This window comes from Octodon degus, unplaced genomic scaffold (assembly GCF_000260255.1).
Source record: "Octodon degus isolate 3935 unplaced genomic scaffold, OctDeg1.0 scaffold00095, whole genome shotgun sequence".
NCBI lineage: Eukaryota > Metazoa > Chordata > Mammalia > Rodentia > Octodontidae > Octodon > Octodon degus.
In genome coordinates this window covers 3,353,409-3,370,754 of record NW_004524671.1, presented here as the reverse complement: position 1 = coordinate 3,370,754, position 17,346 = coordinate 3,353,409, and the positions used below count along the sequence as shown (strand labels likewise).

Below are 17,346 nucleotides of genomic sequence, written 5' to 3'. Positions count from 1 at the left end.
CGGGCCGGCTGCGGCTGCGGGTGGGCGCGCGGGGCGGCGGGCGCGTCCCCTCTCCCCTCTCCTCTGCCCTCTCCCCGCTCCGGCTCTCGGCTCCCTGCCGCGGGCTCCCCGCCCCCTCCCCCACCCCCGCTGCGCCCTCGCCCTGCCGGGCTGCGAGGTGGGCTAATGAAATATTTTATTGTTATTCTTCAGGCACCGCATCAGCCTGCTCAACCCTTTAAATTTACCATTTCCGAGTCCTGTGATCGGATTAAGGAAGAGTTTCAGTTTTTGCAGGCTCAATACCACAGGTAACGATGTTGACTTTAGCTGATCTTTGTGTTTGCTGAGCTCTTGTCGCCTGCCCCCCCCCCCAGACACACAAACACCAACCTCTTTTCTTTCTTTCTTTCTTTTTTTTTTTTTTTTCCCATCACAGAGGTATTATTATTTTTTTCCCCTGTGGGCCGAAAGGGCAAGTCAAGGCCTCTTTCCTTTAGGCAGGTGTACAGAAATGAAGCGTTCCTTTCTTCTCCCATAAATAAAACGGAGGCAGAATAATCGAAACTGGGAGACTTGGAAAACGCTGAGGCCAAACTTTCGATATTGATTTATTGGGGCCGGGAGAACAGGAGGTCGGCAAGATTCTGGGGCCTCTCCGACTTCTTGGCTCTTTATTACCCTGGGCTTGATTTCTTACTCCTCTCTCCCGCTCCACTGAAGAGCTGGGGGCCCTGGGAAGTATCGGAGTGAACGATTCCATTACTTTTATGCTGAAAAAACAATGTTTTCGTCTTAGAGGCGATGATTAGACTTCGAGTGCCTTTGAAGCATTTTTCTTATGTTGGCTTTGTAATGATGCATAATTCTGATTTCATAAATGCAAGAGGCAAAACAAGCCGCTGAACCCGATCAACACTTTGCCCCTGGGTGGTGGTATTCAACTTGTGTGTGTTTTGGAGGGGAAAAAAAAAATAAGCCATCATTCATGAGACTGTTTGATTAGTATTTTCATTAATCTCTTCGTAGAACCTTAAAGAAAAAAAACCTTCCCTCTGATAATTGGGGAACTTGTGCTTGTTTATATGGTCATTATTTGATGTTAATTTCCTTGTTTTATTAGGTGAATTTAGTAAATATGCCATTCTGGATGCAGTTCTAGAACTAAATTTATTAGAGGGTTTGTTTCTTTAAAAAGTTACCTTAAAAGCCAGAAATATGAAACAACCATGTTTGGTTCTTATCCAAGGGGCAAGTCCAGGCAGGTTTTGGGCATCTTTTCCTCTCTGGTGCCTTTCTTTAATGAGGTGGTGGTTAAGACTGATGATTTGGTGTTGGTAGGTGATGCTTTGGATGAGGAAGTGTGTTTGGATTTGGAGGGTGTAAGCTAAATTCTGCACTGTACTCAGATTATGCTGTGTCTTGGACAGTCTGAAGCTGGAATGTGAGAAGCTCGCCAGTGAGAAGACCGAGATGCAGCGGCACTATGTCATGGTAAGAGACCCGTGTCACCAGCTCCAAGTGCCTGTTAGCTTGAGATCCCAAGAGCAAGCACGCGTTCAGATTGCTGGAGGCAGAAGGCAGGACTGAGCCCTGGCCCTGGCATTGCAGTCTGGGTTGTGGGAATGTGTTCATGAGCAACCTGTAATTCTAGGGTGTTAGAACTTGCCCCAACAACCAGCTTTCATTTGAATTTTCAAAAAGTTCTACTGCATGGGGTATAATTTTCCGTGCTTTGTTTTTGCAGACTGAAAAAAAAAATAAAATAAAAACAAAACCTAGTTTATGTTTTGTTGAGTCACAAGCAAAATGTTTTTGTTAGTGGTTTTCTTTGTTGTTTTATTACTCTTGCGCCAGTGTTAACCGGTTTTTGTGTGTGCTCCTTAAATTTTTAATGTCTTATTTCCTTTAAAGAATGGTGAATAAAAAGAGACAGCAAACTGATTTTCAATTTTTTTCTCCTTCTTTATGTTACTCCTGTGTTGGTATTTTTGTATGTATGTTTTCAATTTCTAGTGTTGCGTTGGTTTGAGGAGTGTTGATTTTGTTCTGCTAGAATTTCTGCAAATGCCGGTTGTACTAGAAGTACAAAAAAATCAGATTTGCTTTAGAAGTGTCATGCAGCAAACTGTCATGATTGCTCAGAAAGACTCTGGAGTAACTCTAGTTCATTTTCTGTGAAGCCGTTTTGCTTTGAATGTGTGAATATGAACAGTGCCCTACAAATGAGAAACTAAGCACATAACCTTTCATTTAAGGCATTGAATTTTAAGACAAATTTCCACTGTGCCTAGGAATTAGAGGAGTAGGTACTAAATTTTCTTGTTTTCTGATGCATTTGTTTATGAAATGTAAAACAGCTGGAGATGTTAAGAATGAGCATCATTTTTCTGTGCTGAGTTATTCTCAGAGCCTGCATTAAGGTGGCTTTAGTATGTTGAACTAAAAATTTTAGTGGTGCATGTCGATTTATTGACATAGTATTATAGCTGTTTTGGTTTAAGTGAGGCTTTTGTTTTAAACATATATGGAGCGTTTGGAGCAAACTCAGGAGATTATTTGACAAAAAGCAGAAATTTAATTGCTTTTTTTTCTTTGACAGTATTACGAAATGTCCTATGGGTTGAATATAGAAATGCACAAGCAGGTAAGTTATTATTTTTTTATAACCATTTTAAATGCTAGCAATACTGGTACATTTTGAAAAGAAAATGCTATGTTTTGCAGTTTTCTTCTGCACATTGTTGTAGCTACCTGTATTTTAAAGACTGAGTATTGGAGGGAACACTGTTTTTTCACAGGTGGTTCCTCACTTTTCATCCATGTTATCCTAAATTTAGTTTAAAATGATTTTTAAAAACATTTGAACGCCTGTTAAACTTTTACACTTTCAAAAACTGGCTACTCAATTTTAAAATGTATTTTATTTTTCTTTTATAGGAGTTACTTTGTGTACTTTGGACATTACAAACTTGTTTTGTGGAAGAGCTTTTCTTAGAAAGTCATAAAAATTGTGCAGATGTATGGCTTTTGTTGGCCTGGTGTGAAAGAATGGAGAGAGGGTGAGCTGAGAGGATCAAAATGAAATCTGTGAGCTACAAAAGAAATTGATGTAAAATCCCTGTACAGGTCCCAGAGGCTACTTAGTTGGGTCTTAAGTGAACTGTAACCATTGTTACTTTCAAAATTTGTACCCAGCAAATGAGCCTGATAGGAAGATGTGATGAGGCTCAACTCAGGGGCTTGAAATTGAGCAACTAATTCAGAAAGAAAAGACAGAAAAGGTCACGATTAGTGAGAAAGTACTGAGATATGATTGAAACAGGCTTTATTTTTTTTCCTCAAGAGACCAAATGAAGTGATTTGACTTAAGTTTCCTAGACAGAAAAAATAGCATATGTGTAAGAAGCCGTAAGTACAGAATATTGTTTGGCAATGTTGATTCCTTTTGGAAGCATTTATTGTTAATGATCTTAGAAGTGCTTTAGGTCTCATCAACCATTTCACAATAGGTGTATGTACGCTTGTCTACTGAGAAAAAGACAAGGGAGAGCTTCATGATTTCTGTGTCTTATTTAGGACCAAGATGGATAGTACTATCTTTAAGTTTAGAAAATATGAGATAATCACGTGTTATTAGGTTTGTACTGTATATAGGTCCCTTTTTGCATATGATTACTCGCCTCTTGCTCAGAACATGCCTACATACATAAAATTGATCTTTGAAAGGAGCCTGTTAGACAATAAAGGTGTATAGATAGCAAAGGTGTATAGATGAAAAGTTGGGGGGAAGGGGACTACTTCCATTGAAGACCTTTTTTTCCAGATACTGTTTTACTTTGTGTGGTGTTGGAATACACCATGTAGTATAGTTTGAATGCCATGCATTAAATTAAATTGAATGCCACATATAAAATTAAATTTCTTATTTTGGTATTCCTGCCATTTCTGTGTAGTAGTTTATGTATCTCCTGGCTAAACAAAATCTATTCAAGCTTAGTCATACCTTATAGAAATAAAATACATGACGGATATTGTTAATTATCCTCGATTTGTATCATTTTAGGTCTGGATTTCATATATACCTTTTTCCTTCCCTTTTTTGATTGGGGCTTATCCTTGCCCCGTTCCACCAAAGTTAATGTTTTATAAAGATTGGATCAGATGATCGATGGCCCTTTATTTCTCCTGTTCTGTCTTAGTTTCCAAATCTCCTTGTACCACCGACATTTTTGTGCATGGCATGTAGTTCGTATTCAGCTGTCTGGTTTTCATGTGGAAATACAGTATTGGGGGCATGCGAGATTCCTTAATTTTACACATTTTATTTCTCTAATTCTGTCATCTTGTCCAGCTGGCCTCAAATGCCATCCATTTAACATTGAGAAGAGTACATTTTCCCCTTTTCTCTCTTGCTTTTAAATTCAATCATATTGAGAATCCTGAGGGCAGTTTATCACATTATGAAATACAGACAGCCCTGCAAACCACCTACTTATTATATTTTCTTTCTTTCTCCCCCGTAAGCAGAGAAGCATATCTGTCTTTATTTGTTTTCCTAGGCGGACAGCCTCAGCGCCTCTTAGCTTCTCTTCCAGATGCACTCGCTGGATGCCCTTGTAATGGAAAGCAGCAATCATGCAGGGAAGTCGCCCTGCGGCATAATTGGACCTAGTTCTCAAGATCGGGTTAGGCTTATTCACTATTAGATTTGTGTCTTGAAGGGTTCAAGAGTAGGAGTCCCAGGAGTCCTTGGAAGTACCCTAGTAATTAGTGGCTCTGATATTTAAAACCTTTGTGTATTTTTTGGTTAACACTTGTGTTCTTCTTGGATGGAGCCAGCTACAGAGAATTTATTTGATGAGAAATTTTTCATTGGAACAGAAAATGATGGTTGTGATGGAGTCATGACTCTGTGACTTAGCAAACTGATAAAAGGATGAAAGTGTGAAGCAGTAACAGAGTGGAGGTCCCATTCTCCCCTACCTCTGTTCCTGTGGTGCCCCTCATCGGTCACCCTGTGTTGATTCTGATAGACAACTATAAAGTGAAACCTGTGGGGAATTTGTCATTCTGAAATGAAAGCTAATGTAATTAGTACCAATTAAAGTACATTTAGTAAATTGGATTTAATCTTAATTAAGCCTGCATAATGTTGCCAATTTTTAACAATTATGTTTGAGAACATAATTAATTTAAATTTTGGTAACTGAGTAAATAGCATTAGTCTGGTAGAATTATTGGGGTTTTATTAAGGGGAACTTATGACATGACATGGGATTAGAGCATAACATATGGATCTAATTTCTGGTAATCTTTAGTGGGCTTGATAGAGCTGAGCAGATGAAATGGGGGACGGACCCCCAGAGAAGCTAGAGTGTGGAGAACTCTAGGGTTTAGTGGAGATGAATACCTGGCTATTATCTTGAGGTCTGGTGTGCAACTGAAGGTGGTGATCAGGACTTAAGTTAATGGCACCAGTTTCATTGAGTTGTCTTCAAAATGGAGTTTTTACAAATGAAAGAACAGGTTCCTTCATTCATTCCCCTGGGATTTCCCTAAGTGCTGTACTGGGCTTTTTTTTTTTTTTTTTGGTTAGCTTACAGCTTAATTGGCTTAATTGTTATGATCTCTTGCTTAGTGTTCTTTATAAATATAGCATGGCTTCCAAATGGGTCAGGGGACCCTGGGCGGATGGGCTGAGGCATGCGTTGATAGCTTTAGTAACCACCACCTCCACCTTTGAGGCCTAAAGACTTTTCCTGGTGGGAACTTTCCTTTAGCTGGGAGTGCCACTCTAAGAAATGAATATCAGATGGGAATTAGAAACAATAGCTGTGTAGATTCAACCTATAGAAACTAAATGGATGGCCTTAGTACCTTCTGAAAAGCAGAGCACTGAGAATGTTTCCTAAAGTTTTTTGCTTAGAGCTTGAATTTTAGGGATCGTCAAAAAGTTTCAGAAATCTCTAACATGTAGACTTCATTAAGCGAGTTCAACACATACATATTTACATATTGTGTGTGTTCATACATATGTGTGTGTTTTTTTTTTTTAATAAAATAAAGCAAGAACATTCCCATTTCACTCAAAGCCATGTAAATTTTATTACGAGACTTGGGCCCCAACCATTTGAGTGCTGCTAAAATATTAATTGAATAGAAATGAAAGGACCTTGCCAACTGATAGGATATCATAATCATAGCCTCTCTGGTCGATAGTAAATGATGATAAATGACATTAGGAACCTTTTAGCAAACTGTAATAACTACAAGGAGGGAAGCAGTATGGATTTGCATTATATCTGATACCCTCTAGTACCAAGTGGATTGCCAATACTGCTTGTTTAGCATTTTCTAAGGGCAATAGGATATTGATTTCTGACTTACAAGGAACAGCTCTATTTTCACCATTGAAAAGTATTGCAGGTTGTTAAGAAGAAATTGACTTGAAGAGGCCGACTGCTGCCCATCATGGAGCAAATAAAGCAAAACTGCCGAAGCATGGTGGAGCAGTGAGACGGGCCCTCAGCAATTTGTTGCTATTAATTTACCATGCTCGACAGCAAATCAATCGGCATCTACTTCATCTGCTGGAGAAAATGCTGTCCAGGGCAGATAAAAGGCTCGGCATGGTACAGAGAATAGACTGGATTGGCCAAAAGGAGGCTGCAGTTAATGTGTAAATAAGTGAAATCAAGGCCCACCTCACAGGGGAAGCTGTTAATTAGGTTGGTGCTTTTTAGTGAACTATTTTAGAAAACAGGCTAGGATTTGGAGACTTAAGAGGTTTATTGAGGTTGAAGTGTAATATATGTCTAACACAACATTCCAGCCTTCAGTGTAATGCAGTAAATTTTTTGGGGAAAGTACTTGGAGTGGAAGTCAGTTCCTTTAAAGTTGTGTTTAAACTGGATTTTATTTAAGGTAATTTTTTTTGGCTGGGAGCGTTACCAGGGATGATGTCTTACACATCTCTCCGGTCTTATATTGCGTACTCTTAGATTTGCAAGAGTACGTGGAGAAGCAGGCAGAAATGTGTTTACAGGCGCTTGCTGCTTTTTTAAAAATCTGATTAAATTCTTATGAAAGGAAACCATCAAAGGTGGAGTGTTCTACCTAACCAAACTAATAAACCAATGAAAATGTTGTTGAAGTAACTTTCTTTGCTTTGTCAATATTAAGAACTTATATGGAGGGGATGAACAAGACACTACTGGACTGGAAAATCTCAGACTTACAAGTGAAATTTTGCTGACTGTGTAAATTCTAGATGTAGTTAGGAGCCGAGTGTCTGCTGGGTTTTGTGTTTGTGTTTAAGGTTTAAAGTCACCTTCTCTAATTTCAGATCACTTATTTTCTGATAATATTTCACAGTTAATATTAATCAAATTGAGGTTATTGATTTTTTTCTTTTATTTGGATATTTTGTAGTAGGAGGCCAGTTGTATATAGATTGTAAATAATATTTTTTTTCCAAAACTGTCAGAGCTACTTGAATTGGGGCACTTAAGACCAGGCAAGACCCAGTGAGCTTTCTTACTTGTCGCAGTTCTTTAAAGAAGCAGATTGGGAAGAAGAGATTTAACCCATTCTGGAGTGAGCATGTGTGATGTAGAGTCTTTTCTAATACTTGGATTTCCTCTTCTTCCCTTCTCACATGGTCGATGGTTGATTATGTTTTTCTTGATGTACTACAGGATAGTGTCTACAGGTTATACACCTAAAGTAGTGATTGTTGGGTGGAATCAGAGCTTCCTTCCAGTGGAAGTAAACATTTGTTATATACCTAGTGTGTACTTATCATGGGGCCGGGCACACTGCCAAAGTTCTTCCCTTTAATTCTCACAGTGATCCTAAGAAAAGGATTATGGCCAATCAGAAGGTGATTAAACAGGGCCAGGTCTCCAGATGGTGACATAGCTGAGGGGTGGTAGATGTAGGACTCGTGAATTTACCTGGAAGGAGCCTTCTGAGGAGGTAGTCTGTCAGCAATTAGAGATTCAGCCCAGCCATGTTCATTACTGGAATGTTGAGCCCTGGAGAGCTCTGGGCAGAACTTCTGTCCTCAGCCCCCACAATTCAGGGCTTCTACCCAGAATCCCTTGAGTGTGGGTAGATTCCTGGTAAGTGTGTGAAGCCCAGGACTGGCAGGCCCAGCCCCAGGCTGCTCATCTGGTCTCATGGTGAAGGTCTCTTGCATGTGGTCTCCCATGTGTGGGCGAGGTAGTCGCTTATCAGGAGGGAATTTGCCTTCTCCCCAGGCAACCTATTTCTCATTTATTTACAAACTTGTTCTTAGTTTAACTTTTATCTTCTTGTGGCTCCTAAAACTATGTCTACAGACAGGAGCCTGTTTGTTAATCATCCTCTTGTGGGTTCAAAAGAAGGAAGCTAGAAGAGGAAAATGTGATGTTTTGTGGCCTGTTAGTAGTTCAGAAAGAGGTTCTTGATCTTAGATGCAGGAAATCACACACAACTCAAACTTTTAAACGAAGGCAGATGTTTTGCTTTTACTGGTAAAGGAGGCTTATTTTTCTCTGTACGAGATGAAGACAGTTGGGAATTAAAAGCTAAAACTGCATTTAGAAATAATTTGTTTTTTTAATGAGGAAAGTTTTATTGCCTTTGATGTTACTTGGTGGCCTTGTCATTTCTGTATGTCAGTACTTGATGGCTAAAGAGTGGAAGAGATGTGATTTCTAGAAGGTTCTTTCCTTATACCCTCTCCATACTCTGTTTAGAAAAATTCTGCAGCACTCTGGAACCGATGGCAGGGCCAGTGGCCTTGTAAAGGCCTAGCTGTTGATTTGCAAGCTGGACTGTTGGAGAGAAGCAGGCATGGGCAACTGAGCATCTCCCTTGATCACAACAGTTTGTAAGCCTTGTTCAAAACAAAGGCGTTGCAAATAGGGTGTGTGAGATTATTATTCTGAGGGGAGAGTTTTAGTCAAAGTGTAAGTTACAGATGTTTTGACTTGTCCCAAGTACCTGCTGTCAGTGGTAGCTGTTTTCTGTCTGTAAAGAGGGATTTAGCTGGCGTTTATCACCACAAACCTGTATACCTTCTTGGCTTTCATGGACTTGACCCAGCAGTGATATGGAGCTCTTGCTGTCTTACGTCACTGAGCCAAAACTGCCTCAGAGAGCTGCGGGGTGCAGCCTGTGCTCTGTGTAGGGGGACAGACACCCAAGGGGTGGATTTTCTTAGCTGCTGTTCTTCACAGTAGCATCAGGGCATAGTGACTCCAGGGTGACTCCTTTTGTATGTGCCCTTTGGTGACTGTCATTCTGTCATCCTTTTTAAAGAATTTTACTCACAGATACCTTAAGATAGTTGTATCCAGGGAGGGTCTGTGTTTGCTGGAGTGAAGGAGTAACTTCTCAGTAGGCTCTGTCTCCAACCTAGGCTGGCTGTGGTGTGCTGTGACATCTTCAGGGCCCTGGCACAGCAACCTAGGCCAAAGAGAAACTGGAGAAGGGATGAGGGATGTATGCTCCTTTGCCAGCAGCCTCGTTTCCCTTGGTTATGACTGGGATTTGTTTATTCTCTTTTTCTAGCTACACATTTTATTTCTTTCTTTCTTTTTTCTTTTTGTAGTGTAGTACCGGGGATTGAGCTCAAAACCCCGCACTTGCTAGGCAGGTGCTTATTCTATTGAGCTATCTCCCTGGCCACATTTTGTTTCTAAAGGTTTGGATTTTATTGGTTGTAGACAGGGGAAAGGCAAAGAAATTTTAACTGGAAAGGATAATGGTAGAAATTCTAAGCACTGGTACTTAGTAACAGTCTTTCTTTACAGAAGCTTATGGCATTTTATGTGTTCTTAATCTTTCTGATGTTCCAAAGCAGGTAGCAAGCTTGGATCCTTGTGTTTATTTAAATAGCTCCTGTCAGTGGAGTACCCGACAGTTTGCCAAGCAGTGTCATTCCATTGGCCTCCTTTTAACAGATGACATTGAGGCTTAAGGGCTTAAGAGACTAGCCCAGTGTCACAGTCAGGGAAGATCAGCATGTGGGTGGGGATACCAGAGTTTACACAGGTCACTAAATATGCCTGAGGTCTCAGGGCAAGACCCGGCAAGAGAAGGGAGTCGTAGATTTCTTGTCTTCTTTCCCAGAGCTCCCTACCCTCGTTACACTGTTTCCAAACAGCAAATCATGAGCTTGTTTCGGTGATGCTCTGGGCTTTCTGCAACATGAGGAACATGGTAATGCTACTTGGCAGGCCAAGAGTTTACACTGTCGTCCTTAGTGACAGATCTGCTCGGTGTGATTTGTGTGTCAAGTGCAGCTCCTCCCTCTCCTCCCTGCTCCCCTCCAGTGTCAGTGCCTTGCTCCAAAGGAGTGTGGGATCAGCAAATTGAAACACAAAGCCAAGGGCCACTTTTAGTGAAGCGTTTAATCAAACTGGCTGCTCCCACATTCCTAAACTGGACCATGCAGAAAAAGCATACATTACTAGATATCAACTTGTTTATTGCCTGTCGCCCTCTCTACTAGAATATGAGCTCCAGGAGAAGAGGGGTTTGTTTTTCTGTTTTCTGCTGTATATCTGATGCTGAGAAGTGTGTGTGTGTGTGTGTGTGTGTGTGTGTATGCACATGGATGCATGTATGTCACAGGTGTGACATAAAATACTTGAGTAAATGAGCAACTGTATTTAGATACAGCTAACTAAGAATCTTGAATAGCTTAATATTTTTAAGCGTGTATTGGGGTTGTTGAATAATCAGTATTAAACCTTTATGTGTGTGTAGGTCTTCGCTGCCTACCAGTTGAGTAAGGGCCCCGACTTGGGAATGAGGAGTACGGGTATTTTAGCATGCTGAGTTTGCCTTCTAGTAGACAACAGAGTCCTTCTTAGCAGAATTTAAAGTATAGTTTGAAAGTCACTCTTATCACTAGTCTGTGTGTAGAGTGTCCAAAGAGCTCTTTTGCTGTTAGTAAGTGTGTACATGTAGATTGAATGAGCGTGTGGTGATACTGGACTTCTGTAGTTTGTTCAGCTTTCTTCCAGATCAGTAAAAATGTGAGCTTCTACTTCTTTTAAGGGGACTAGGACATTTGAAGATAACAGAGTTAGAGGAGATGGGCGTGTGGCTGGAAGAATAATAGTCGTCACAGTAAGCAATTTTGAGAGAGTTCATTTTGCAAGTAATATTTCATCTTAGGAAATTATTACTTATTTCTATTATGCATGCAAGGAGCCTGAGGTAAAGAACTTAACTTGCTTGAGATCAGCCAGCCAGTAAAATAGACACTGGATTTGATTCAAGGACAATGTTGGTATGACAGGTATTTCTGCCCTGCTCCAATCTCTGTGCCTACTACCTCCCCAAAAGTACCTCAGGGAGGAGCCCTAGATTTTAGTTTTGTCTTTGCCAGCTCTAAGCTGTGCAGTACTACAAAGTCCCTTCATTTCTCAGGACCACACTTTCTTCAGCTTAAAATTTGAGTCTGGGTGATGCTCAGATCTCTTAGCTCCTTCAGTCTAAACTGACCATTTGGGCTGTGGGTTTATTGCTCTTTGGGACCTTGTGAACAGTAATTCAGATTCAGTGTCCATTCTCTGTAGTCTCAAAGTTTGTTTTAAAATCCACGATTGTATAATATAACCAGAAGTAGAAATGTGTATGTATCCACTACTTTGTGTTTAATAAGCTACTTTCTCATCTGTTTTTCACTTAAATCTCAGTAAAATTGAACAAGCATTCCCATCCTCTGGATACATAAGATGAGATGCAGTAGGTTACATGACAAAAGTTCCACCATTGATTAGTAGATGGTTTAGAGTACACTGATTGTCCTAGGTTTTGTACTCAGCCTACAATGTTGATATAGAACTACAACAGTTACTGCAAAATGTGTAGTATAAATGGATGTAATATAAAATGAAACGGTGCTTCCTTAAAACTTAGATTTTTCTTTCGGTCACACAGCTTCTGAATTACACAACATAATAAAATCATTGTCTTTCTGAAGATGTGTGCGTGAAGGGGACGCGTGCCTTTAGTGGCCCTGTTGGGTAATGAGGTCTTGAGATGAGTTGCCCTCCAGAGTTCAGTGCAGCTGTTGAAGGTTTCTGTAGTTCAGGTTTGTCTCATGGGCCTTGTGATTTTGTCCAGGTCTTAGATCCTTGGGGCTTTCTTACCTCCTTCAGTCAGGAATCCTTTCTTTAGGGAAGATTCAAGCTTTTCAGTTTGGTTTATAATGAGTTATCATAAATAATGAGTTAAAGATGAGTAAAAGAATAAGAGACTGTTTAATCTTGAACTTGTAAATCAAGGGCATAGGGATTGGGTTCTTTCACTAAAGGACAATGTATACTCTAAAAAAGGAAGAACATTTTACTCACGGCTATACCTGTAGCATTTAAAACGATGCCTTGAACAAATAATAGAGAACATGACCAAGTAAATGATGGAAGAGCTAAAGAGGTTTTTTTTTTTAATTGTATATTTTGCATTATTCCACATTGTGAATTCTCAGCCATCTCTAGGTTTTCTGTGTGTCTGAGCTCTTGGGTTTTGATGAACAAAAGGGCCTAGCCAGGTGGTTATTGTGGTTCTCAGTTGGAAAGATCTTATTCTAGCTCTGCCACAGATCCTTGGCATTTTAAAAATGTTGGTTGGATGCATTGCTGGAGGGTTGTTTCTAAGGTATCTTTCAACTCTCACATCATATGATTAAAAATGAAAAGCATGGTTGGAAAAGCATCCTTAATTTCATTGGTTTCCACTTGAGTCATTCTGTTGAAGTTAAGATTCAAGATAACATCGTATGTGAGGAAATACAATTTGTTCCTGGTAGAACTTCAATAGAGATGTTGTTAGAACTAAAGTCACCGATAACTAAAGTTATCCTAGTCATTCCAGTGTTTCACAACCTAGTACCACTGCGTAGTTGTATTTGTTTTTAATTTTTTTTTTTTCCAATTCTGACCACATCTTACCACGTTTTTTCTAGGGTACAGACTTACCAGTAATTACATAAGGCTATAGGTGTTTTTATATGTATCTCACTGATTTACTGATCACCTGCTGGGTGCCAGCTGATACACAAAGTGTGTTAGATGTATTAATTTAATCTATAACCTTCTGAGGAGGGGATCTTATTATCCTTACTGCATATGTGGAAATATAAGAGATAAGGGAAGGAATTTGCCTGGGATTGTACAGCTGGTAGATTGTAGCCTAGGGATTCAACCCCAGGCAGTCTGGCTTCAGGGCCTGAATTCTGAAACATTGCCAATGTCTGCATCATAAGTGACCATTTTAATATGAGAAATTTTTGTTTTTTTAAATGTAGCCGAATAGTTTACTCTTGTGCTTGGTGCACAGTCAACGTAATGTTAAAAAAAAAAAATGGTCTTTTTTTTTTTTAATTTTTATTTATTTATTTTTATTTTTGGTATAAACAAATATACCAAATTAGCAGACCCATCAGTTTGTCCAATCTTTATCTCAGATTCTACTGCTGATTTCTTTGCCTAATGATCGAAGACTCAGATATTTTTGTGCCTCTGACTGAGAGCTCTAAAATAGGAATGGTGCCGCCTTTTTTCACCACATAGGAATGTCTAGACAAGTGTAGAGCTTTCAAGTCCCTGCCCGGAGTGAGAGTGGGAAGGGGCTCTTGGCCGGTTTTAAAGGTTCTTAAACTTATTTGTACACTGGATGCCTTTTTCAGAGGAAGCAGATGCCACAGAACCTACTGCTCCAGAGGGAAACTGAGGCCCAAGCAAGTTTAGGAGCTACAGTGGTAGATGGCAGTGTTTTCTAACCAGGTCATTTCCCTTCTTCAGGGGACATTTGGCACTGCTTGAGGATACTCGTGGTGGTCACAACTTGGAAGTGTTTCTGGCACATAGTGTTCAGAGGCTGGGATGCTGCTGGACACCATATAACCGTTTGGGGCAGCCCCCCAAAGCAGTAAATTTCAATTGTGCCGAGGTTGAGAAGCTCCACTTTCGATAGGAAAGCATTGTCATCTGTGTTGTCTCTTTTTTTTTGCCAGGAAAGTTACAGGTTTGGGACATTATTACAGTTTAGAGTAGAACTAGACTGAGAATCAGTGGTTTCTCTAGGTAAGTCCATTTGAGAGAATCCTTCATGTTATACTCATCTTTTCAGTTTTTTGATAAACTGAATGGAGTTTGTAATAGTTACATAAAATTCTCAGTGGGGACCTTACAGAGTCATTTTAAATCATTTTTCTAAAGAAGGGAACTTGATAAAGCTTGAGGAGGGGACCTTTTACTTTGCAGTTCAGCTTCTCAATGGATGCTTGATTTCCGCCAAAAACATACAGATACTTTTAATGCTGCTTTTATTTGCAAAGCAGAACACTTTCTTGTAATATTGGAAGAACTGGATTGGGCAGGCGTGTCTTTATGCAAAGCCCATGGAAGGAAGGCACTAACTAGGTTAGGCTTCTGCCTCACTGGTATTGGCCTTTGTTAGCCCTCTGTTTCCTGTGCTGAACATTCCTAGTAATTTCAGCTTTTCTCCTGAGACACCATTTTGGTTTGTACCAAGAATTATTTGATAAATTGATTGGACCACTGGAGAGTTGAAGCTGACACCCTCTCCTGATCCGTCCCTGCTAAGGTCTCAGGGTCCATCTTGCTACAAGATAGCCATTCTGCTCTCTTGATGAGGCTCTTGCTTAGGGTAGAGAACATTGTACTTGCTTTGTCTGGCTCTGATCACATTATCATAAATGAAGTGGGATCTTAACTTGTAAGTACCCCGAGTTCAAAACGTGTTTTTGTTTTTTTTTTTTTTTTTTTTTTTTTCTTTTTTCTTTTTTCTTTTCCGGAACTGGGGGTTGAACTCAGGCCCTTGCGCTTGCCAGGGAAGCGCTTATTCCACTGAGCCATCTCCCTGGCCCTCATGGATTTATTTTCAAAGGCATGGATACTGCTTGGTGGATCTACTTTTTTTTTAATGGCCTAGTTTTTCCCCCTGTAAATTTCACTGTGCTATGAATGTGGGTGACTGTTTTAAAGTTTGATTTTCTTGGGACATAGAACTGTTTTGAAGTGTGGCTTTCACCTCTAAGTATGTCTACCTTGGTTAACCTCAAAAACAAAAAACAAAAACTATAGTTAACCTAAGGTGGCCAATAAAAAACATGGGGCAATTCCACACTTAGTTGGCTGGATGTTTCTGGGGCTAGCTGGGAAGACAAAATTTCTTCCTGATGGAGAAATTCTGCCCTAAACATGCCTAAGTGTCCTTCTGAAGCTTTACTGTTGTGTAGGTTCTGGGAATGTGGAGGTAACGTGTTGGCAGTTCCAGTTCCTTGTAAAATTTGTCCATCTGTTTAAGAGGTCAGGTTCAAGAGAGGCTGGGTCAGGCATAGTACATTTATGTACAAAACCCTATCGTAACATGGGAACTCTGTTCTGATTGGTTGATATACCTGGTTAGGAGGTTCATAGTAAGGACCTGGTTTAACTAAACCTAAGCAGGATTGATAGGAAGATTTTCTTAGGAAGAATTCATAGACTATTTTCCACCAGTATAGGGGGAATACTCACAAGATGACATTCATGCCTGCTTTCCAGAATAGATTTATAAATCCCGTTTTTGTTAGGTGTTTGAATTTATGGTTTGAAATCATGCTTTTGTTATTTTCCTTTTTTTGAGGCTCACCTCAGAAACTTAACATTCTCGATGAAAACATTTAGCTTCTCAAATTAAAATACCTTGGTCTGGGCTTACAAAGGTTAAGAAAATGGTAATTTAAAACTTAAACATGAAAATTGGCATCCTCTTTGTGAGGTGGTTTCATTCCTTGCTGGGAGTGGTACTTGGTAAGAGATAGTGGTGCTGAGCCTCTGATGGAAGACACAGCTTTTTTTTTTTTTTTTAATTCAACAAGTGCTGGTTGACTTTTGAAGGCTCTACAGTTGATGAGGAGTAGAAGGCGTTCCTCCCCAGAGAATCTCATCTTACCCATTTGGACCAGTGTGAACACTACAAGGCATTCTGTGGTGGTGCCAGTGTTGTGCTGCAAGCAGAAGAGAAAGGAGTATGTGGCCCTGAGATGAACAAGGATGCCGTTAGGGAGGAGGACGGAGAGGGGGTGCTTCGGAAGAAGTGTGGAGGATTCCAGGTGGAAGCCACAGAGACAGAAAAGTGCTGTGGGTGTTCGAGCTGTGGTTAGCACATCCAGCTTTGTTGTACAGAAGAGAGTAGTTACAAAGGTGGTTTGGGATGCATTATAGAAGGCCTTGAATGCTAGGTTTAGTGCTTGGGGTACTGAAAAAACTGCAAAGGGACAACTAAGCAAATAGTAGGGCTGTGGCCAAGTCTGTCTTGCTAACTGACTGTGTTCTCAGTGTGTACCAAGGGACCTGGGAACAAATCTTCAGTGTATGTTGGCTAAAGTGATTTGGATGAAGAGGGTCACCGCCAGGATGAGGTTAAGGAGGCAAAGCCCGAAGTAGGTAGGATAGCAAAGGAAATGGAAAGGAGGAACCCAGCGGCCCAGCAGTTCACTGCATTGGAGTTACGGAAATTCATGGGAGGAGGGCCCTGACACACTGCCCTTTGCAAGTTGGCAGGATCATGGACGATGAGTAGGAAAAGAGACAGGAGGTGATGAGAGCTTGTCAGTTACGCTCTGAGAAGATGAGGAGGAAATACATGAGTTCGTTGATTGTTTCACCCTCATCTCATGACCTTTTACTTCTCTCCTGCCAAATCTATACTCCTGCCAAGAACCTCGATGATTCTTTTCAACAGGGCCTATTTGTGCCTGTATTCTATACCCAGACCACAACAGATTTTGGCAGGCAGTCGTTTGTGGGCAGTGGTTTTAGGAACAGTTCCCTTTAAGGAGGGTGTTTAGTATAAGTGTGTGAATGGGTTTCTGTGAGTCCTGTTGCCCATGCTTTTATATTAGGCGTAGAAATGATGTGTGTTGAATTTTTTCTCTTTAAAGGATTTCAACATCAAACATAGGCACAAGTTCTCTTGAATTATTCATCAGTCACTTAAACTTGTGCTCTATTCATTCTTCGTCCTCTGCTGGTTGTTAATTCTTTTCTCAGAGTTGGCCAACAAGTCTGGATAGGTTAGTGATTCCATATCCTTTTTGTTTTGAGAAATTTCTTGTAAACATAAGTCTGAGTCTATAATTGTCTTGAGAAACTGTCATGTTTCAAAAGAAATAATTACTCCCATTGTTCATTATGTCCCTGATGAGCTAGCATTGAAATTACAATAGATGTGTTAGTCAGTGTGAATTATTTGTGTGTGACTAACCCCCACCCGTTGCGAGGCATGTTCTGTATTTTAAAGCGTTGTTGTACTGTTTTAGACACTTTGCCTTAAGCTGCTGTAGTTGAGTGA

At 40.3% G+C, this 17,346-nt stretch overlaps 1 protein-coding gene across 1 annotated transcript in view; it reads left to right on the top strand.

The window, feature by feature from the left end:
* Positions 1 to 2: 2 nt before the first annotated feature.
* Positions 3 to 17,346, top strand: part of LOC101570576 (transducin-like enhancer protein 4) — a gene marked incomplete at its 5' end in the record, with an annotated part of 147,795 nt that continues 130,451 nt past the window's right edge. The window contains 4 exons of the mRNA XM_023722988.1: positions 3 to 20; positions 193 to 290; positions 1,410 to 1,473; positions 2,582 to 2,626. Coding sequence (XP_023578756.1) covers positions 3 to 20; positions 193 to 290; positions 1,410 to 1,473; positions 2,582 to 2,626 — 225 coding nt within the window. The remainder of the gene's footprint in view (positions 21 to 192; positions 291 to 1,409; positions 1,474 to 2,581; positions 2,627 to 17,346) is intronic.